Below are 22900 nucleotides of genomic sequence, written 5' to 3'. Positions count from 1 at the left end.
AGTGGGGGACAGTGGCCGAGGCTCCTGGGGTGGCTGCAGATGGGCCTGTCTAGGTTGGCTACTGCTGTGAACTCTTAATGTTTTCCCGGTTCCCCTTACTCACTATTTCTCCTTGTTGAAGACCCACAGCTGGAAGCAGATGGGCCAGCAGGAGAATCACAGCCAGAGGTTGAGGACTTCCTCCTCACAGTGACTGACGGAGATGACAGATTTGAGGCCCTGGAACCTGGGGCACTTCATGAAGGTAGAACACATTTGTTTTAAAATAGTTGATAGGAGGGCTGGAGAGATGGCTGTGTGCTTCAGTCCCCAGCACCCACATGGCAGCTCACAACTGTCTGGACATGAGTGCAGGCAAAACATCAATGCACATAAAATCAATAAATAAAATAATTGATAGTTTATAGTTTAATTATTAAAATGTTCCTAAAATTCCTTTAAGAGCAATATTTAATTTTATCTGACTATTTTGAGGATTTAGCTTAGTGCTCCAAAGTGAATGAACTTTTCTCTAAAATAAAATAATACTGATTTCTTTGAAAGCCTGAAGGAAACACATGAATAAGAGGATTTCTGATCATGGTGAGTACAGTGCTTCAGCAAACCTCTCCCGTGTGGCACCACCTAGGTGCCATGTGATACATGAAGTTCAAGTCAGGAGAACCACTGCTCTTGCTGTCTGCCCCTGGGTTTTGTTCTAACAGCACTGTCTCCCTGTACCGGGCAGAACGTAGTATGTAGCTTCCATAACACATGTCCCCAGACATTTTTTGTAATTAGCCAGGTAGCATGTGTTTTCAGCTAGTGGAGAATTCAGTCAATGCTAGGCCTCTCAGCTGCTATTGGAGCACAAAGACAATAATCAACTATAATTAATTGGGTAAAAAACGTCTGTGCTAACTAGCTAACAAATGGTTGCAAAAACTGCAAGTCACAAAACAGCAAAGCATAAACACTTCTGACACAATATGCTGGGAAATTTCTTCAGTGTAGGGGGCTTCTAATTGATGAAGATTTTCTAGAAATTTTCATCTAAGCCTGCTTAGAGCAAGAGAGGCAGTCTCTGTAGAAAAAGTGTTAGCATTGGTGGGCAGCATCCATGGCAACTATCAGAAATGTATACAGTATATATTTTATGTGTGTATCAAAATGCAGCCTAAGGTGCTTTTGAACATACATCTGATTTTGGCTGCATTATACATAGAAGATAGGTGTTGGTGGACAAGGTTACGGTGTTCAAACTCAATCATTCATGTCCTGATTCCATAGGAACATGTTTCTAATTTCTGAGTAAAGATGCTCCAGCAACGATGTCCCCATTTTCATGGTGTCATGCTTGTCTCTCTTGTCTTTGGCTTAGATGGCTCAGAGTGGTTTACAGGGGCTCAGAATTTTTATTGAGTTGCTTCTAATTACAGTTCACATGGATTTGATATTTGAAGCAGGAAGGGTTTAATATTAGCAAGGTTAGGAGGTCAGCTCTGGTCTGATAAAATACTTTTAAGAAGCCTGTAAGTTAAAGAAACTTTTTCTTTTTTCTTTTACGAGTCAGGATTTCTCTGTGTAGCTTTGCACCTTTCCTGAAACTAGCTTTGTAGACCAGGCTGGCCTCGAACTCACAGAGATCTGCCTGCCTCTGCCTCCCGAGTGCTGGGATTAAAGGCGTGCGCCACCAACACCCAGCTAGAAACCTTATTTTCTATCATAATCTTTGATAAAAACAGATTAAATTTGAACCAAAATGTTTTATCATTGAGAGTCTTTAGAAATAAAAATATTTGCACCTTCTGATCTGTCAAATAAAATATACAAAGATTGAATCATAAAAAAAAACAGAAAAGAGAGTATGGAGTGGCCTTGTTGGAAAGAAGAGTACAGAGGATGAAGAGAAGGTGTTGTAGAGAGTACAGAGGATGAAGAGAAGGTGATGGAGGGCAAATGTGATCAGAACATATTCTGTCCATGGACACAATTGTCAAAGGATGTCTAATATACAAAGATTATAGTGGTGAGAATCAAAGGCTGGCTTTTTTTTTTTTTTTTTTTTTTTTTGTTTTTCGAGACAGGGTTTCTCTGTGTAGCTTTGCGCCTTTCCTGGATCTCGCTCTGTAGACCAGGCTGGCCTCAAACTCACAGAGATCCTCCTGCCACTGCCTCCCGAGTGCTGGGATTAAAGGCATGTGCCACCACCACCCGGCCAAAGGGTGGCATTTTTATTGTTGGAGGCAGTGAGCTCAATGACCCGGGCATTTTCTGTGTAGGCGTGGTGGCACATGTCTACAGTCCATTAGTTAGAAGCCAGGCTGGATGGTGAGAGATCTTGTTTCAAAAATCAATAGAATCCCAGGTGTGGTGGTACATGCATTTAATGCCAGCATTCAGGAGGCAAAGGCAGGTGGATCTCTGTGAATTCAAGGCCAGCCTGGTCTCTGTAGAGAGTTCTACACCAGCCGTAGCCATCAAGTGAGACCTCATCTGAAAACAAAATAAAACCAACCAACCACCAACCAATTAAAAACAAAACCAAACCAGGAAGCCATACTCGTTTTTAGCTTTGCAAACACACCAAGTCTCCTCTCTTCTTGTTTTCGTCTGTGTTTCAACATGCATTTCCACTGTGGGAAACAGTGGGGCAGAGCTGGTAGCCAGAATGCCACAGTGGAGTGTGAAATGGACTGACAGTTTGCAACTTTCCGGCATCAGCCCTGGGGTCACTGTGTGAATTGCCTTCTCTCTTTCCCCAGGATTTGGTGTGTGCCAACACTGTGGGACTGTTGAGTGGGTATAGTGAGAATGCATGAGATGTGTGGTGTAAAGTAGTGATTAAATGTTAGAGACTTCATTGATATTTCCCTGCTTTATTTTGATAGTTTTATAATAAAATCATTGATAGGCATTGGAGTTACCTGAATTATCATTCAAAATAGACATATAGCAGATACAGATACCATATATGAGAGAGTAGTAATATCAACCCAATGCTTTTTTTTCTTTCAGAAACTGAGGATAGTTACCATATGGAAGAGACGGGTAAGATTTTTATTAGTCTTTATTAATTAGAGTGAATCTTCTAACAGCATCATGAGTTACAAAAAATATTATTTGTTAATATTTTTAAATTATTCAGTGTGTCATATGACATATAGCCAATAATGTTACTTGTGTTTCATTTATATTCATTTTCTGAATTTAAATTCCAGGTAGTGAAATTGCTGTGCCAGATTTGCAAAGGAATTGCATTTCGTTCTGATGGTGTATACCTGTAATTTCAGACTCAGAAAGTGCAAGTGGGAAGGTCGTTAGTTCAAAACTCCCCTGGGTTATATATAGTGCAGCCTTGTCAAAACACACACACACACACACACACACACACACACACACACACACACACACACACACACACACACACACAAGCACACCACCACCACCACCACCACCACCACCAACAACAACAACAACAAACCATGGTGCCTCACACCTATAATCCCAGCACCTAGCAGGCTGAGACAGGACGATTGCCATGAGGTCAGCCTGGGCTATAAAGTAAGACCTGTCTCAAACAAAAGAAAGAGGAAGGAAAATAGTCACAAAACAGTGTGCATGCATGCTTTATAGCTTTAAATTGTGAAGTTGGTGAAAGATCTATGTCATGATTTCCTGCCTGTCATGAGACCCTAGAAAGCATGTCCATGCTCAAGCTGGATTTATCATCTTTCAGGAAGCCTATTTTGACTAGTTTTCCTTCTAGTATCAGAGCAAATGACTCTTGGTGTTATTGAGTGGCCTTTAGGACCTGAATCCCTTCAGTGCTGTAGACCTGTAAACACTGGACTGTTACAGTTGGAGCCAGTCTGGTAAGACCTCATGTGGAAAGAGGACTGACCTGCGCTGTCCTCATATGTTGTGAATTGCTGACTTTCTGAATTTGGATATGCCACATGAGACTATACCTCTGCTGCTCTATGCATGGATTATAAATTCATTGCTGTTGGAAACTGCCTTATCTTTGTATTTGGCATTAAGTATAGTTCATGCAAGTTTGTTCCTGAATGAACATGGTACATCACAGGATTTGTGGCTTTCTGGTTTTAGGTATCACATTTAAGCCTTATTTGAGACATTTTAACTTCCACTTTCCTAATTTATAGCATCCCAGGACCATCCAAATGATGTGGAAGAGATGATGCACAGGCAAGAACGCTCAGGTCTGTAAATATTAAAATTACCAATGGGTTTTCTGATGGAGGTTGTGACTCAGGACAGCTCAAGTGGGTGAAAGGTTTACCCTGATTTCCCTCAGAGGTGTCTTCACAATTCTTGCAGTTGCTCACATCCCCTAGATGACAGAGTTTTCTGCATATCATTTAACAGTACAAGGTAAATGGAGAGAAAAGGTTGCCTTTCTTCACACCATTGGGTTCCGTTAAAGGGGCACTGGAAAGGAAGAAAGTGAGATGTCATAGAGGCAGGAAGCTGCGAACCTTAGTCTGCTCTGTAACCATCTTTGCAACTAGACAGCAGCTTGTGGGACTCTGTGTGTTAACTTTTATTAAGGAGAGTAGCAGTACATGTGTTAGTTTTTATTGCTGTGACAAAATGCCCGGGAGAGGTCAGTTTTCAAGGACGAACCATTGTTCAGAGTCATTAGCATACCGGCTTTCATTATGATATTTTCATCCATTTGCACAGTGCACATTATATATTTACACACACTCCTACACACCCTTCTCTGGCTTTCCTATCATTCTCCTTTCCTCCATTTTCCAAAAAGTTCTCCTCCTGCTCTTGCTTTCTTTCCCTTTCTCTCCCCTTCCCCTTCCTCTTTAAAATAAAGTTTTCACAGGAGAGCAAACATATTGGTCTCTCAGATTCTGACTTCCTTCACTTAACTTGACATCTTCAGTTCAATCCACTGACTTCAAATGACATAGTTGTGTTCTTTATGGTGAAACGAAACATCACTTTATTTGTACCATTTTGTCTATATCTGGTCATTGGACACTTAGACTGACTCCATGAGTTAGCTATTGTAAATAGGGTCACTGCAAATGTAGACGTGCAGATGTCTCTGTTGTATACAGACGTAGACTCCCAAAGTATATATCCTGGCATGGGATAGCAGGATCAAACCATGGAGGGAAGACTTCTCTCTGCTCCTAGAATCAGATTTCCATTATTAGTCTTGTTATTTTTAGTGGTGATGCTGGGATTTGAACCCAGGGCCACCTAAGTACTAGGCAAGCACTCTACCACTGCCCTACTTCCCAGCCCATGTTTTAGGTTTGGATTTACAGGCTCCATTGCTTTGGGCCTGAGGCAAAGCAGAATGTTATGCAGCAAGAGCAGATGGCAGAGTGAGGCTACTCACATCATGATACCCAGGAAGCAAAAAGATGTGAACGGAGGGCAAGCTGTATTCAAAGACCCCGAGTGACACAATGACCTATTTCCTCTAAGGAGGCCCCACCTCCTGAGAGCCCATTCAGCTATGAATTCATTGATGGATTAATCCATTGATGAGGTTAACACCTTATGATCAATCACCTCTTGATAGTGCCACCGACTGGGGCCCTAGCCTTTGGGGACATTTTATATCCAAGCCACAGCGCTATCTACCTTATAAGGTTTTCCAGGTTAGAATTAATTTATACTCTTCTAGAATGGTGTCTGTGATTTGTGTGCTGTTTACTGTCAGGCACAATCTTTCTTTTCTTGCCTGTTTTAGATCCCAGCGACGCAGCAAGAGAGGCTGAGGAGCAGCAGCAGCAGAGTGCAGGTATTGATGGGTCTTGCCATTCGCATCTCAGCCACGGAAGGGTCCTCAGTGCTGCTGTGTTTATTTGGTGGCTTTTTCTCTCAAAGACTAAAGATGCAGTTTCAGTTGGACTTTTTTGTCCTGTATCAAAGGTAGTTTATTAAAGGAATATCGTGTGCTTATCTCCTCCTACTGACAGCCACACTGTGACAAAGCGGGCCACTAACTGCTAGTGCTAAGTTTTTATAGATTATTAGCAGCAATTTTTATGAGAATAATTTTCCTTCTTTTACATTCATTCCCTCTGGACAGAGGCACACGTTTGTAACTGCAACATTAATTAGATATCTGTGTTTAAGATAAGGTTCTTTGGTATTTGTTTTTTCCTTTTTTTCTTTAGTTACATAGCTTTAATATCTTGTTTAATACTTATTTTGTCTTAAATCTCCATTTTTTGCAGAGGAAGCAACACACCAAGACAGTGATGAACCAGGTTTGTAAATATTTCTTAACCCTAAGCCATTTATTTGTTTAAAAATTTATTCATAGTTTAAGTATAAAATATAGAGAATTATGTTCTAAGGTATAAATATCATGCAACATTCAAAGGAACACCATCGTGAAAGAATTCACAGGGGAAAATTTTTACCTATTTCCATGGTCTAGATAATACCTTACTTTATTTTGCTTTTTACAAATTGCAGTTATAAGTCATTTAAAGCATTGATGCCATTTTGCACTCACCTCTTCTGGCTGACCTATGAATGAATGACCTCGAAGTCAGTCAGAGTTTGTTTCTGCAAAGCTGTCCTCTCCTGGAGGTGACTTGCATGGCCTTTTGTCCTGGTGGGGGACTCCGAGAGCTGGGCTCTGGCTGGAAGTACACGTGTAGTCTGTGGAAGTGGGGCAGACTGGTGTTAGGTGGCTGCCCTGCTCTTGTCTCCAGTAACCCCAGGACTGTTTTGTTGGGTTCCACCAAATAGACTGTTTTCCAGCACTGTGTGAAGACAGATGTCAGCTGAGAGTAACTGAGTAGACAGGGAGAAGGCTGAGAAAGTGGGCGGGAACCGATCTCAGTGTAAGGAGCTTTTGTCCTGGAGGAGACTGCAACATTGAAATTCAGATCTGTGAGTTGTGAGGTTATGGGAGCCCTACTTCCAGGAGTTACAACTTTTTGAGAGCTGGCAAAGTGCACAGAGAAAGAAAAATGACAGTCTGTGTGTAGGTCTGACATGCTGTTTGTTATGTATGTGTTTAAGATCTGGGAAAGTATCAAGACCACTATCTATGATGGCTGTTTCTAATGGGATATAAATGATAAGCTTAGGTTGTCTTTGCATACAGTTTTTTTAAAAAATTAAAAAACTTGGCCATTGAGATAGCGTTAAATTTTCAGTGTTGAATTTGAAGGAGAAATGGGAATTTACACATTAAAGATTATTTCTAGAGCTAAGATATGGGATATTTTTCTGCTTTCTTCCAATCATTGTCCTGGTTTTAAAAAACATGGTTGGTCTATAGTGTTTAGACTAGCTCAGATTTAGAGGAATCTAAAATCAAATGTAACAAGACTTAAGTTGGATATCACACTCAATGGCAATATTTTTGTTTGTTTGTTTGGTTTTTGAGACAGGGTTTCACTGTGTAGTTTTGGTGCCTGGCCTGGAACTCGCTCTGTAGACCAGGTTGGCCTCAAACTCACAGAGATCCTCCTGCCTCTGCCTCCCAAATGCTGGGGTTAAAGGCATGCACCACCACCGCCAAGTATAATAAGTATTATTTTAAAATGTTAACAAAAGGTAGTGACTATGACCTGACCTAAATGGACACCAGGATTTGGTAGGATGCTTTGCATTGCCTTGTTGTATATAAGTGAAGCTCCATCAGGTAGAAACAGTGGAAGAATATCATGTCCATTCTCCATCAAACTCTCTAGAACCTGTAAACACAGGCTTTTCCACCTCACAGATGTCCCTGAAAGCATCAAGCCTACAGTGCACAACCTAGGAAGTGATGTCACAGCCTTGCTAGCTCACTGAGCTATTTGTATACATGTTATCTATCAGTAGCACAGGCTGCAGCTGTCATAAAGGACACATGTGTTTGGTGTTCTCACAGACTTTATAGTGTGGCAGGAGGACGAAATTGGCCAGTGATTCCAGTGCAGCCTTTTGTTAGAGCTGACAGGTACTCGTGGGAGCCAGTTCATTGCGGGGCAAGTCTATAATAAAAGACATGCTGGCTTGTGAATTAGGTCCATGGAGATGAGTGTGGTTGGTGACGTCTGTTTATGGATTCTCTGGTGTGAGAGAGGGATGGAGCTAAAATGGCTCTTTGATCCATGTCCAGAGGAGATGTGTAGACAAGGTCAAGAACAACTCTGTCCTCTTGGGGTGGCACACAGGGGTACTGCAAAGTCAAATCTGCATTCTGAATGCACTAATGAGTCTGGTGGATAATGAGCTGGAGATAGACAAGGGTCAGCAGTGGAGAAATGGTTGGTGATGGTAGTTATTGAAGTCTGGCCTGTCCTCCAAGTCGTATTTAGGTCAGTTGAGGACCCAAAGGAGATAAGTTCCAGAAAGGGATGTTTGGTGGGGCCTGGTGCTTCTAGGAGCCATGTTCGAGCTGTGTGTGGCTCTGCTGCTGTTCAGTGGACAGGCTGGATGGCAGGGATGGCGGTTGGTAGTGGCAGTAAAGGGGAGGGTGGTGGCCATGGCTGAGCAGCGTCTAGAGGGTAAAACTCTTAGGGCTTGCAGCATGTAGATAGATGGGAAGTCGGGTACAAGGAGCCCAGAACGGTGACTCCTCTGCTGGCTTGATGGATGCTGGGCTTTTTTCTAAGAAAAGAGAAACTGGGAGACAGAGAATTCTTGAGCCCAGTTTCATGCAAACTGATAGTGAGGGTGCTTTGAGCTCCCCAAGAGGTGAGACCAGAGAAGCCTTTGGTGGTTTTCAGCTTGCAGTGGAGTCCAGTGCTCGGGGATTCCTGTGATTGGAACCAGACTGTAAACCCTCTAATGAGAGGACAACGGGGTCAAAGGTAGGCCCCATACTGGGGGGCAGGATTCTACTGCCTGGTATAAACGAATGGGGTGAAAGGTAGATCCTGTGTCTAGGAGCACACCTCTACTACCTGGTAGTATTACCTTTTCTTAAAAGGACTGGGTGATGGAGAAAGGAGAGAGCCCTGTAAGCCCACGGTGGATGTTGGAGCAAGGCCTGTTGCTAAGAGATCCTTTAAGGTGGAGCCTAGAGGTATCCTGAGTTAATGCTGTCGCTGTGCTTACGGGGGTTGTTTTCAGGTACTGATGGGGGTGGGTTGAGTAGAGAAGATCCAGTGTCAGTCACTGAAGAAATCTGACTGAGGTAGAAGAAGCAGGGCAAAAGTCACCTGGCCCAAGAAAGATCTGGCTTCACTCCCAAAGTCTGTAGAGGTTTGTTTGTACCTGTTTAAGTGCCAACTGCCAGGTGGCATGGTTGTCCTCTAATACCAAGAATAATGTCTAAAACATAGTCAATACTCAAAAGCAGTTCTTCCTCTGTGTGTAAATGGACAGATTTATTTCCATTGAGGCAGACTAGGAGGTTTGTTTTTGGTGTACCAGACATTGGAAACATTTTAGAAGGTCAGTTTACAGGAAATTGCTTGCTGCTGGGTGTGGGGGAGGGCTGTGGGGACACACTATTGGCATCAAAGCACAGAAACTCCAGGCCCTGTGGCAACAGATGGTAGCAGGGATGGGCACTGGGCCCTGGTTACCATGGTAAATTAAAGGTCCTGTCAGCCAGTTCCTGATAAGAGGGTAGCAGCAGGGATATTTGTCCCCAGGTTACCATCTGAGAACCAATCCCTGTGCAAACTAGAGACTGCCTGGTAAGAACTGAGATCAGGATAATTAGCAGGCTAGAGCCCACACAAACAGGAAGAAAACAGAATGAAGAATCGGCAGCAACCAGCTAATCTTACTGACAAGTGGTTGGGGAGGAACTTGTGCTTGCCTTTGTGCAGGAAGGAGCCTATGAAGTTACCATCTCCCCTGGCTACCCAGTAGCTAAACTGAACCCAGACTGTTTGTCTTATATCATTTAGCCACACTCCTCCCGTCCTGCTTCTGTAATTGTTAGACAGTGAGCCTGGGAGTTAAAACATTTATGAATGAAATAAGGCTGGACACAGGACATTGTTGGTTGTCACTGTTACTCGGTGCTACCTGATTTTTTTTGTTTGTTTGTTTTTTGTTTACTTCATAGTATATGAACATTCAGAAAACGAAGGGATAGAGATTTCAGGTGAGTTTTTCCAGTGTTAACTGTGTATTTTTACCTGTATAGCTATGGAGCAAAGAAGAGATAGAAGAAATGCAATAGATTTCTCAAGCCACTAAGAATTGTCAGACATGGTGTCTACATTGAGACTGGTGTTAGGGTGGCCCACAGATTCCAAACCTGAGATACTCCAGGCCCTGTCTAAAACAGCACAGCATCTGCAGCCTGTGTGTGTTTTCCCAAGCACGTTCAACCATCCCTGCATCACCCACCTGGAATGCCATTTGAATGGTAGGTCAGTAGGTAGTCAGTTCCTTCTACCGTGAAGGGAATAATGACAAGAGAGTGGTACCTGGACAGGTTCACTTTCCTTTTTTTCCCTGGGTTTCTGATCCTTGGCTGGTGAAAATGAGGATGTAGAACCCATGGGCACAGAAGAATTTTTATTTTACGTCAGAAGAGTAAGATTAGTCTCTTTGATTAAACTTTTGAATACAATTAAGAATTAAAGTTGATTTTTGTGGTGGAATTTTCAGGAGTCTCCCATAAGGAAATCCAGCATAAACGAAGTTTTCTGAGTGGATTTTAGACACTTTAGGGATCTAAGTCAGTGGTTTTCAACCTGTGGGTCACAACCCATTTGGGGATCAAAGACCCTTTGACAGGGGCTACCTAAGATCAGTAGAAAACACAGGTATTTACCTATGATTCATGACAGTAGCAAAACTGCAGTTATGAAGTAGCAACAAAATAATTTTATGGTTGTGGGAGTGGGAGGGGGTCACCACAACATGAAAATCCGTATTAAAGGGTCGCAGCATTAGGAAGATTGAGAACCACTAATCTAAGTGGAGGTGAGTTAATGTGTTTGTTTTTTTTTTTTTTTTTTTTTTTTTTTTTTTTTTAGATAATGCCATAGAAGATTCCAGCATAATTTCAGAAGGTAGGTTATTTTTATAAAGATGATCCTATCCTCTGTATCAAAGTAGATCATTTTGTTGAAAACACATGCTGTGCTGTATGTTTACCCAGGGCTCAGGGCTCTCAGTGTGGGGGTGGATGAGGCAAATAGAGTTCTTTTCCATGAGGCTGTCATTCTACTGGCCATCCATACTAAGAGAAGAGTACAAAGACAGACAGTGACCGAAACAGGCTGCTGTGAGGAACTAGACGTGTGTGAAGGGGTGGGTGCCCTTGTTTAAGAGTAAGTGACCACTTCGGAAAAGGCACGCTGGTGATAAAGGGTTATTCTGCGTGGAGACGGGCTGGAAGGTGCATGGTTCATGATGTCATTTTGATGCAAAGGAGAGAAAATGTAGTTATTGCTTGTTTAGTTGGTAGGGATGTTTCCCGAAAAGGAAAAGTAGTTGCTTTTATTCAGTTAAGTAGCAGTGTTTCAGTATAGCAGATTCAATAATTCTTAGTGTACAGCAAGTTCCACATGGGTTGTCTTGACTGGTCCTTATGGTAGACACCGAGGAGGATATGGCGCAAAGATTTCTGTGTTTTTCGTTATTTATTTATTTTTTTTTATACAAATGTGCTGAAATTGGAACAAGGCCTAGTGAGACCTGGGTGATCCTGCTTCATCCTGGTTCCTCAGGCATAGTGGCTGAGTGCCCCCTCTCTGGAGTCCTGAAGCTGACTGTGAACATGCATGCTTTCTCAGCAGAAGACTGCTATGTGAAGTAAGGAGAGGTTTCCTTGAAAAATTCCTCTTAGTGTTTTTAACTTACATTTTTTGTCAGGCTGGAAATAGAGCCCTTGCCACGGGTAAACGCCCCACTGAGGTATGGCGCAGGTGTCTTGGCGCTTGGTTTGGCAGAGTGCATTGAAGTGTAATCTGAGGAAATGTGTGTGAAGGATTGGTGACTAGATTTACCTTCCTGTGCACATGCTATGGGGAGATGCCTGCACAGGTATAACCTCTGCATTCAGATAGATAGGAGTCATCTTCAGGTACCAGTGACAGTTGCATTGAGATTTTCTCTCACTTTCCATCAGCATCTTGAGCATCTCGGAGTCAGAAAGCACCAGAAAACAGAAAACCAAAACCCTTAAGGAGAGGGGTTTTTGTTTGTTTGTTTGTTTTTTTGAGACAGGGTTTCTCTGTGTAGCTTTGTGCCTTTCCTGGAACTCACTTGGTAGACCAGGCTGGCCTTGAACTCACAGAGATCTGCCTGGCTCTGCCTCCCGAGTGCTGGGATTAAAGGTGTGCACCACCACCGTCTGGCTAGGAGAGTTTTTTGTTTTTCTCCTTTTTTTATTTATTGTATTTGTGTTTTAATTTTACACATCAGCCATGGGTTCTCCTGTCCTCCCCACTCCTGCCCCCCCCCCCACCTTCCCCCCAGCCCCTCCCCTCCATTCCCATCTCCTCCAGGGCCAAGACTCCCCTGGGGACTCATTTAAACCTGGTGGATTCAGTACAGGCAGGTCCAGTCCCCTCCTTCCAGGCTGAGCAAAGTGTCCCTGTGTAAGCCCAAGGTTCCAAACAGCCAGCTCATGCACTAAGGACAGGTCCTGGTCCCACAGACTGGGTGCCTCCCAAACAGTTCAAGCTATTCAATTGTCTCACTTATCCAGAGGGCCTGATCCAGTTGGGGGCTCCACAGCCTTTGGTTCATAATTCATGTGTTTCCATTCGTTTGGCTATTTGTCCCTGTGCTTTTCCAATCTTGGTCTCAACAATTCACACTCTTACAGTCCCTCCTCCTGGAGCTCCACCTGGGGCCTGGCCATGGATCTTTGCATCTGCTTCCCCAAGGGAGAACAATGACAACTTTTCAGTGATAACTTCTCTACAGAAGAAACAAAGTGCTAGGCTGGTCTCCCCCGCCCTCCCCCACTTGCATATTGAGTTGGATATAAAACTGTGGTGAAAACCTGGGTCTTAGTGCCCATTTGCTGGCTGTCAGCTGGGTTGTGTCCCGAAGCTGGTTTTGCAAATGATTGAGGAGTATGCAGCCTTGCTCAACAGTAGTTAATTCTTTTGCCATCATGGTGTAAAATCCTAATGTTTTTATGACCATCATAGGTGAATTCTCTAAAAATGACTAGCAAAGCCATGATCTGCAGCATATAATGGATTTTGCTTTATTTAATTTTAGAAATAAATGTCCCCTCCATGGAAGAACAGCAAGACACACCACCAGGTATGACATTTCCTTAGATCTAGTGTGTTTTGCTTGTTTAAATTTAAAGTACTGTTGGTATTTTAAATTTTCAAATTGGTGTTTTAATTTAAAATTTAAAATGCTGTTGGTGGTTCAAATTCATAAAAATACCTTAGGAAACAGATCTATAGTGGATAAAGATCTTAAAGAGGACTTCTGTACTTAAAAAAAATAGATATTTGTGTTTTTATGACATGACAGAGTCACGGAAAACACATTCTGGGTTCAGACTAATACATGTGTGTTGTTTGGAATTTAAAGACATGTTTAGCGAAGTTCGGTATGAGCTTGCCATTGTAGATGCTGGTTAAGATGCAGAACCCAAGTTAGGAATTTGTGATTTTTATTTTTCTGTTTTGATTCTCAGGGTGTTTGGTTGTGGCTGTCATGTCAGGGTGAAATGAGACAGTGTGTCCCTCTTGCTCCGGGCTTCCCAGCCTTCTGCAGGGCGTCACCAGTGCCCAGGGCAGCCTAGCCTATGCAGGGCTAGTCAGTAGCCCCCAGCATGGAACCCCGGTGCCCACACTCTCCTTTGCCCCCCAGTCCCTTTCAACACTAGTGAATTCAGAGAAGGCAGTGGCCCTGGAGCCAAGGCTCTCCAGTGCTTTTCAGAGGTGGCAGGCATAAACTATCGGGAAATCAGGGACTGGTGTGCACAGGGAAAGGACGCTTTGCTAGACTTCCTTACATTTCTTCTCCAGTCAATTTCTTACCATGTCTGCATTTTATTGCTTTTCTCTTTGTGACATCTTGGTTCACTTCTTACTCCTTTTCAGGTTGTGTGCAATGCAAATCTTTAGCAGTGATGTGGATAACCACTGTAGATTTTGGAAGGAATAATTGTACCTGCCAAAATGAATTGAATACTGAATTTCAGAATAAAAAATAGCCAGTAAATAAATTAAAAATTTTAATTTAGAAATTAAAAATAATGAATATTTTTGGTTGTATGTCAGTGTGTCTTGGTTTAGATGGGATGTTTCAGGTTTTGGTAGTTTTCATACCATGTACATGTATGTTAATGTGCAGAAAATTTTAATTTAGTGATCCAATTCATTGGTATTACAGTATGAACGGGAAAAGGAATCCATGGAGACATTTATATGATGACTGTGGAACAATGTTTATTTTGTTACTTTGAATAGGCAGGCAGGGCAATCAAAGCTGAAACTTTTATTGCTTTTCTGTTTCTTGTTGCACACTGTTTGACATTGACGGGCAGAGCAGGTTATAGGGTTAGCATTTTGATGATTATAATCTCTAAAGAAAAGCATTTAAGAAATAATGAATTTCCAAAGGGTATTTTTCTAGTTGTAGTCTATACTTTTTAATTTATTATTGACCTAACTACACTGAAAGGAATTGAGCCTATATATCTCTGTGTAGATGTAACCGTCTTGTTAAATAAGAAACACAGAGCCAACTGCAGAGTTAAAAGCCAAGAGGTCAGAGCAATAGTTAAGAACTTAAAACCTTTTCTTACCCTTCACTGCTGCTGCTGTCCTTTCTCTCCACAAAGAGATCTACTTCCTGTGTGTCTGTCTTTTTTATAGACTTTCTGTTCTGCCTTCTCATTGGTTGTAAACCCAACCACATAACCTCCTCGTCACTGCCTGTCTGTATAGACCTCCAGGTCTTCTATGGTTGGTATTGAGATTAAAGGCGTGTGTCTCCATGCTGGGTGTATCCTTGAACGCACAGAGATCTGCCTGTCATGTGATCTGGGTTAAAGGTGTATGCCACCACCTCCTGGCTTCTGCTATGGCTTGCTATTAGCTCTGACCCCCAGGCAATTTTATTTATTAACATACAAATAAAATCACATTTCAGTACAAATAAAATATCACCATATCTCTGTGCTTTTATTTCAGTCTTACAAACTGATACCCTATTTGTTTTGGGACATATACATAAAATAGCAAGTGGTTACTGGGGTAGCATAGTAAGGTGCTTTGTAAAGACAGATACTTTCCAACCTCACTAAAAGCACACAGAGCTGAAGATGTGATCCATGGCAGAGATCCCAGTGCGTGATGAGGTCTCAGGGAATGGTGGATGTGGCTGTCTCTGTTCAGGGATTAATTGGCATGATCTGCAAGGTAGAGCAAAGGGATCAGGAACCCTGAAGGAACTAATCCAGAACTGGGCCCTGTAACTGGGTTTTGTAAAAGCTTCCCAGACACTCTGCATGGCTGTAACTCTATGTGGCTATAATTTGACTTTGCTGCAAGAAAGTGTGAGGCTCAGATTCAACAGTAGTCATTTTGAACCTTTGCACGTGGCTTACTCATTTCCTATATCCTGAACCATTACTTCATATTATAGTTTGCATTATATAATCATATGGAAAAATAATCAACCTATATTAATGATATTTTGGTTCAGTCAATTGACTGCTTTTGCCAAAGTGTTGATTGCTTGTCTGATGGCAAGAGCTGTGGGAACACAGCCATCAGGTTTGTCCCTCATTAGAGCCCTTCTCTGGAAAGCTGAGCTGGAGGACTTCTGCAGAATGCTAAATCTTTGCCTTCCTCAATCATACCAGGCCTAGGCCATGCAGTCTCGCTGTTGCTTACTAACGTCCATGATGATGTATTTACTAGTGTTGCTCCCATAAGGTATTATGGCCATGTAAGCAGTCACAGGGTAAGAAACAGTGAGAGCTAAGACTCATCAAGCGTTAGATCGGTGTTGTTTGTTTTTTTAAGGACATTTCCTGGATAACCTAACAACACCGAAGAGGCTGGATTTGCAGTTGTGTTAATTTTGCATGTGAGGATGCTGAGGTGTGGCAAGGCGGAAGAGGTGACTAGTAGCAGGAGTGCAGTTGAAAAGCAAATGGTGATTCCAGATCCCACCATCCTGCTGTTTTCTAGAACATTCCAAGTAAACAAAGGTCATAGAGCTGACGGAAGTTTCTGGGCTTTTTGAGTGTGATGAATTAGACTCGCCATGTCCCTGCATGCCTTTCACAGTCTTCCTTGGTTTATCATTCAGGACTGGGGCTTGTGGAAGATTTGTGGCATTAAGCAGAGTGTTCTGATAATGTAACTTTTGCTTCCTTTGTAAACATGCTGGTGCTTTGTAGTGTACGGAAGATCAGTCTTAAAATGATAATTCTGATACTAGCAATTAAATATTTTGAATGCTATATATTTTTATTGACTAAAATATTTATACCCCTCATTTTTTTTAAAACAAGTTTTTACCTTTCTCCTTAAATTCACATTTTTATTTGAAGTCACCCAGCGTGTTCCTAGATCCACATAGCACCAATGGAATGACTTAGGAAGGAGTCATTTATGAAGTTCCATAGAGTAATATTTTTGCCAAACAATACTTATGACTTTGTGAACTAAAGAGCTCCATAAAGTTTCTGCCTCCGTGTGCCATCCAGAGAGTACATGGACATTAGTTTACATTTTGAAAATCATTTGACTTAGAAGAGAAGTGTGAGGGCATTGTGGTTTCTGAGGGATTTTTCTGCTCCTGGCTCTCTGAAGCTGGTGATCACACTCTTGGCTCAGTCCACTGTCAAATATTCCAGTAGCAAATATTCCCTCCATTACATCCAGCCAGAACTCCCACCCAAGTGTTCCCCTTACCCAGCACTTTAATAAACATTGGCAGCCTTAGAAGTCTGAGGCAAAAGAGAAGATTGGTTTCATGATCATATTGGCCAGTGTTTAATAATCACTTCATACCTTTTCGTTATTGTTGTTATTGACCTTCATTCAAAAATCATGTATTGAATAATTACTATGACACAGGTTTTGCATTGTCCAGTGCAATCAATAATATTGTCCTCGGCCTTGCCTGATTTAGAATCCAACTATGGTGTGGTAAAACAAGCATGATGCGTTACCTTCTCAGAGTGGAGTGAAAGATGGCTCTTAGGAGGGTAGTTCACTTGACCTCCAAAGGGCTATGGAAGAAGAAGACTGGCCTCCCACTGGTCATTGTGCACTGGCATGTGGTGTGGAGGTAGGGACAGGTGCTGACTGACAAAGGCTAAGACAGTGTGCCACCTAGGACCTTGGAAGACATGGTGGGACACACACAGGCATCTCACAGTGTCTTCCATATGTTGTTTGGAAATGTAGATGTGGACCCCAGGGTAGCCAAAAACCACTAAAAAATTTCAAGTGGAGAAGTTACAGGATCAAGTCCAGATTTAAAAAGGGTTGTTGTCCATGAAGAAGGGAAAGTGAGTTCAGCTGAGTCAGTAGTTCCACCAGTACTGGACAGTGTGGATGACCAGAAGGAAAGTATATACAGAAATTGGAAGGAGAAGTCAACCATTGAAGGGCACAGGGCTGGTTTTGTGGGTGAATGGTGGGACTCAGTGGAGATGCACAGGGTGGAGAGATGAAGGGCAGCAGCAGCAGAGCCAGCTCTGAGCTTGAGGCTGTTTGCACCTTCCTGAAGCTTCAGAGTGGCGGCTCGGACTACATAGCATCACACACTTAAGTCAAGAAGATTGTACTGAGAGGTCTAGGGTGTTTTAAAAGATTTAGTTTATCTTTATGATTATGTGCATGTATGTGGGTACCAATAGACCAGTGTGCAAATGTGTGCAGATGCCCATGGAGGTCACAGAGAATAGCAGCTCTCCTGGAGTTGGAGTTACAGGCAGTTGTGGGCCTACTTACACTACTGCTGAGAACCAAACTTAAGTCCTCTGCAAGATCAGCAAGGGCGTTTTTATTTTATTTTATTTTTTTTGTTTTTTGAGACAGGGTTTCTCTGTGTAGCTTTGGAGCCTGTCCTGGATCTCGCTCTGTAGATCAGGCTGGCCTCGAACTCACAAAGATCCGCCTGCCTCTGCCTCCCGAGTGCTGAGATTACCCCCACCTGGCCAGCAAGGGCTCTTTCGTACCTGCTGATCCCAACTCCCTTACTACTATTAATGAGCATTTACTGTTAAACTTTGAACAATTTCCCATTGTCTCAATATAATCCAAAACTACTTATTTTCTCAAAGTCCAGCTAGTTGTTAAATTACAAATTATAGCATAACATCAACTCGATGTTGTTAAACTTTTCCTGCTGAGGTATAATTTGCATACTGAGAAGTGCTAGACTGTTGAGTTTTCACATGTATGTATAAATACTCAGACCATATTCTAGAAAACGTCTTGCACCACCAAAGTCTTGTCAGCAGTCTCCATCCACAACTGCTGTTCTGATCTACAACATCTAGACTGGTTTTGTCTGCTTTTGAATTTAGTGTAACTAGGTACACACACACACACACACACACACACACACACACACACACATATTTTTGTGGTTGATTTCTGTTGTTCAACATGACATCTGTGAACTTCAAGTTACTTTGTTTGTAAAGTCCAGTAATTTAATCTTAGCCATTCTGTTTTCTATGAACATATGATTTATTGTTCTGATGCTGATGGATATAGTAATTATTCCTAGTTTTTTGGCTACTATGAAGGAAGCTGCTATATGCTTCTTCTTTTTCTTTTTTCTTTCTTTCTTTCTTTCTTTCTTTCTTTTTTTTTTTTTTTTTTTTTTTTTTTTATTTTTCCAGACAGGGTTTCTCTGTGTAGCTTTGTGCCTGTCCTGGATCTCTCTCTGTAGACCAGGCTGGCCTCAAACTCCCAAAGATTCGCCTGCCTTTGCCTCCCGAGTGCTGGGATTAAAGGTGTGCGCTACCAATGCCCAGCAAGCTGCTATATTCTTGTACATGCCTTTCAGTGATTATTAAACAGTCTCCTCTGTTGGATACATAAAGATATATGTATACTTTTCAGTAGCTCCCCATGAGTAACTACAGTTCTTGCTATATAATGGCTTGGGTTTTGTTTTGGCTACATACAGAGATAGATGATGGATGGATGGATGGAGGGAGGGAGGGATGGATGGATGGATGGAAGGATGGATGGATGGATGACTGGGATAGGATGGATGGATGGGTGGATGGATGGATGGCTGCCTGGATGGATGGATGGAAGGATGGATGGATGGATGGCTGGGATAGAATGGATGGATGGATGGATGGGTAGATGGATGGATGGGTGGATTAATGGATTGATGATGGACAGTGTCTTAGCATTTCTATTGCTATGATAAACCATTATAAACAAAAGCAACTTGGGGAGGAAAGGGTTTATTTCACTTTACAAATTAGAGGGATGCAGGACAGAAAATAGAGACAATTGAAGCAGAGGAGTAATTCACTTACTGGTTTGCTTCCTGTGGCTTGCTTAGTCTGCTCTCTTATACACTCCAGACCCACCTGCCTGCCCAGGAGTGGCAGTGTCCAAAGTAGGCTGGGTCCTCCCACATCAGCCACTAATCACGACAGTAACCCACAGGCTTGTCCACAGGTCAGTCTTTTGGAGGGATTTCTCAATTAAAATTCTCTCTTCCATTCTCTGTTTAGATTTCTGTCATTTGACAAAACCAACCAACACACATGTGCACACACACACACTCACTCACAGGACAGAAGGGAGTGTTATAGGCATAATATCTTAACTAATTTGTAAAGAATATGCATTTAGCTCACAGTTCTACAGGCTGTCCGTGCACATGGCATCAGCATGTGGTGGCTACTGATAATGGCCCTTTTTCTACATCATGTCAGGGTGGGGGACATTGCGTCCTAAGTCAAGGAAAGCCTGCTCCTTTGGCCCTTTATCCTTGTTTTCAGAATGCTAATGCTGTCAGCAGTCTTCAACTTTCTGACCTCTTCCAAAGTGGCCTGTCCTGGAAAACCACTTTATGTTAAATTTCTGACCCATGCGTTTATGGGAAACACACTCAAGCCTCAACAGTAATCTTGCCTTAGAAATTGTATCAGCCTCTGACTGGCCACTAGGAGCAGCCACCCCCTTCTTACCCAAGTTCTATGTATAAACCCAACACTGTGCAGTGAGACAACCATACACTAAAGTCTGGAGCAAAAATACACGTCTAAGGTTGGATAGGAATGGGTTTTGCTTGTCTTAAGATACTTTATACTTACTTGTCAGCAGTAAAGATTAACATAAAATTACTATTTTATTCTTTTAATGATTTAGAATATATATGTTTACGTGTATGTATGTGGGTGCCTGGGGAGGCCAGAAGAGCGCCTCAGATCCCCTGGAGCTAGAATTACAGGTGGTTGTAAACTGCCCTACATGGGTTCCAAGATGGTCTCTGGAAGAAAAGCAAGGGCTCTTAAACCCTGAGCCAGCTCCCTAGCCCTATATTTTAGATGCCAAATAATTGGAATTTCTTTATGTACTTATTTTTCAAATACAGACACCATTTTTTTTCTAATTTCTTTAAAATCACTGGTAGGAGAAAGAATTTAATGCCTGTGTTTCTCCCAATCCTGAGATCCCTCCATTTGACGCAGTCAGATGCCCTCAGGAGCCCAGGCTTCCATCAGCAACTTTGTCAAGTGATGGCCAGACTTCTGGGTTATTCATTTATTCTGTTACCAAGTACCCTTCAAACCAAACAAAAACATTTACTTCAGCTTGTGTGTGTGTGTGTGTGTGTGTGTGTGTGTGTGTGCGCGTGCGCGTGCGCGTGCGCGCGCGTGTGTGTGTGTGTGTGTGTGTGTGTGTGTGTGTGTGTTGTGTGTGTGCGCGCGCGTTTAGTTTGAAGATGAAGCAGTTTGCAGTTTCACAGTCTGCCTGACTGGTCCTTTAATTTAGATTTCCCCTTATTTTTTCAGATACTTAAAGCTTCAAAGACTGCCCCTACTACCACAGGAGGACCAGACTAACCATACGCTCCAAAAGATGGCTGTGCTAGATCTCATGATGTAGTTACGGGCAGACCGAGATCTTTGGGAATGAACACTAATGATGTTTAGAGTGAAGTACAGTCCACTGGCATTTTAGTGCACTCTTCTTTTTTATTTTAACAACATATTACTTTACATTCCTGCATGTCCTTATTGAGAGCACCTGTGGCTCTGTTGGGTTTCTTTTTCTTTTGTGGTAGAGCTTTAGTGTTTCTCCATTTATGTGTATTTTTCAGGGGAGACTTGATGATTACATTGATGATGTAGCAAAAATTGTCATGACAGGATTTTAATATATTATTAATAATTAGCATTAACTGTGTTGAACTAACTTGTATGAACACTGTTAATCGGGATTTGAAAGCCACTGTGAGCACCTTGTATTAGCTAGCACTCTGAAAACTGTAATAGAGGGCCTGGTGTGCTGGGGAGGAGTGAGTCCTGGCTAGGCACTGCTGTCCTTATCAGGGTTGTTGCTGACATTAGCTTCAAGTGATCAGGTTACAGCACTGGTTTTGAAAAAAAAAAATTGTAGTTTATTTGAATTTAATACTTTTGTTCAAGATGTAAATGATCATTAATACACGTTTCAATTGAGGGGAGAATTAAACTCCTTGTGGGGACACATGGTAAACAGTAGCCTGCAAAATTTACATGTCCTCACACTTCAGCATGTTAGATCAATCATATAGGAACTTTAGTACAGTCAGTATTTATTTACATTTCAGAAAACTTTTATAAATTATTGATGCATAGCCCTGTGTCTGCTCAGGGCTCTCACTAGGTGAAGAGCATGGTCCCTCAGGTTGAGGAGATCAGGACGGATGAGAATCAATCTCTGAGTCGAATGTCTGCTGCTGGGTACATGGGAACAGCCTCCTCCTTTGCGCGGGGAGGATTTCACCCTCTTTTCAGTGAGGTTTGTTTGCAGCTCAGAAATAGTGCAATGATGAAAATTGGTTGGTTAGAAAGGAAGGCAGCTAGTGGAAATATGGTTGGGAGAGAGCCACCAGCCATTTCTTAAAAATGCCACAAAGTTGTTTCATTTGTAGGCCAAGGGTGGCTCTTGATTATGTTAACACTGTTTTATGAGAGTGACCCTCCCCACTTCGTAGAGGAGAAAAGCAGAATAAATTTTGTCATTGTACATTGTGGCCATAGTGTACTGACTTCTGCTAGCTCAGTGTGTCATGACACCTCAGATAAGTCAATAAGCAATAATTTTTAAGGCTGTGATATGGATGCTATAGAATTAAAACTTGAATTATAATAAATCTCTTAGTAGTGCAACTTATAGAACACTACTTTTTATGAAACCGTTTTTTAAAGGGCAATTAGGAGTGACATATTATTGATAAATGGCTGAAATAAGATCCACTGGACTTTTGTATATAACCATTTCCAGAGCTCTGGGAACTGAGGGTTCATTGTAGCCAACTTCAAATGCTTTTATTTGATAAAACAAATGTGTAAATTAATGACCCTTGTCTTTACAAATATGTGCCATGCTGGGCAACAGGGGGGTGGGTTGTCTAAAAATAATGTGTCTTTTGTGCAGTGTTGCTTAAAAGCAATAAAAGTAGATGAATTCTTGTCTATATTGTCATTATTTTGAAGTACTTTAAGTTTTTGTATGACAGAATTGGTGTATGTTGTACTTACAAGTATTTTAGACTTAGAGCAAACTTGTTAACCAAAATCACAAACACCTTCTATCCCTTTTGTTTTTGTTTGTTTGTTTTTTGTTTTTCGAGACAGGGTTTCTGTCTGTAGCTTTGCGCCTTTCCTGGAACTCACTCTGTAGTCCATCCAGGCTGGCCTTGAACTCACAGAGATCAGCCTGGCTCTGCCTCCCAAGTGCTGGGATTAAAGGTGTGCGACACCACTGCCTGGCTTCCAGCCCTTTTCTTAACATACAAATTTTTTTCCTTCAGT

General features: G+C 42.1%; 1 protein-coding gene across 3 annotated transcripts in view; it reads left to right on the top strand.

Moving 5' to 3' along the window:
• Asph (aspartate beta-hydroxylase) overlaps window positions 1–22900 on the top strand; it is a 219963-nt gene that overhangs the window by 78129 nt on the left and 118934 nt on the right. For all 3 annotated transcript variants that reach the window (XM_036178438.1, XM_036178440.1, XM_036178437.1), the window contains 8 exons: window positions 122–244; window positions 2998–3030; window positions 4149–4205; window positions 5726–5776; window positions 6216–6248; window positions 10010–10048; window positions 10932–10967; window positions 13135–13179. In XM_036178438.1, the coding sequence (XP_036034331.1) occupies window positions 122–244; window positions 2998–3030; window positions 4149–4205; window positions 5726–5776; window positions 6216–6248; window positions 10010–10048; window positions 10932–10967; window positions 13135–13179 (417 nt within the window). The remainder of the gene's footprint in view (window positions 1–121; window positions 245–2997; window positions 3031–4148; window positions 4206–5725; window positions 5777–6215; window positions 6249–10009; window positions 10049–10931; window positions 10968–13134; window positions 13180–22900) is intronic.

The sequence above is a fragment of the Onychomys torridus genome, chromosome 2 (assembly GCF_903995425.1).
Source record: "Onychomys torridus chromosome 2, mOncTor1.1, whole genome shotgun sequence".
NCBI classification, from domain to species: domain Eukaryota; kingdom Metazoa; phylum Chordata; class Mammalia; order Rodentia; family Cricetidae; genus Onychomys; species Onychomys torridus.
The sequence above is the reverse complement of the archived record's forward strand: the minus strand, read 5'-3'. Positions and strand labels throughout refer to the sequence as shown.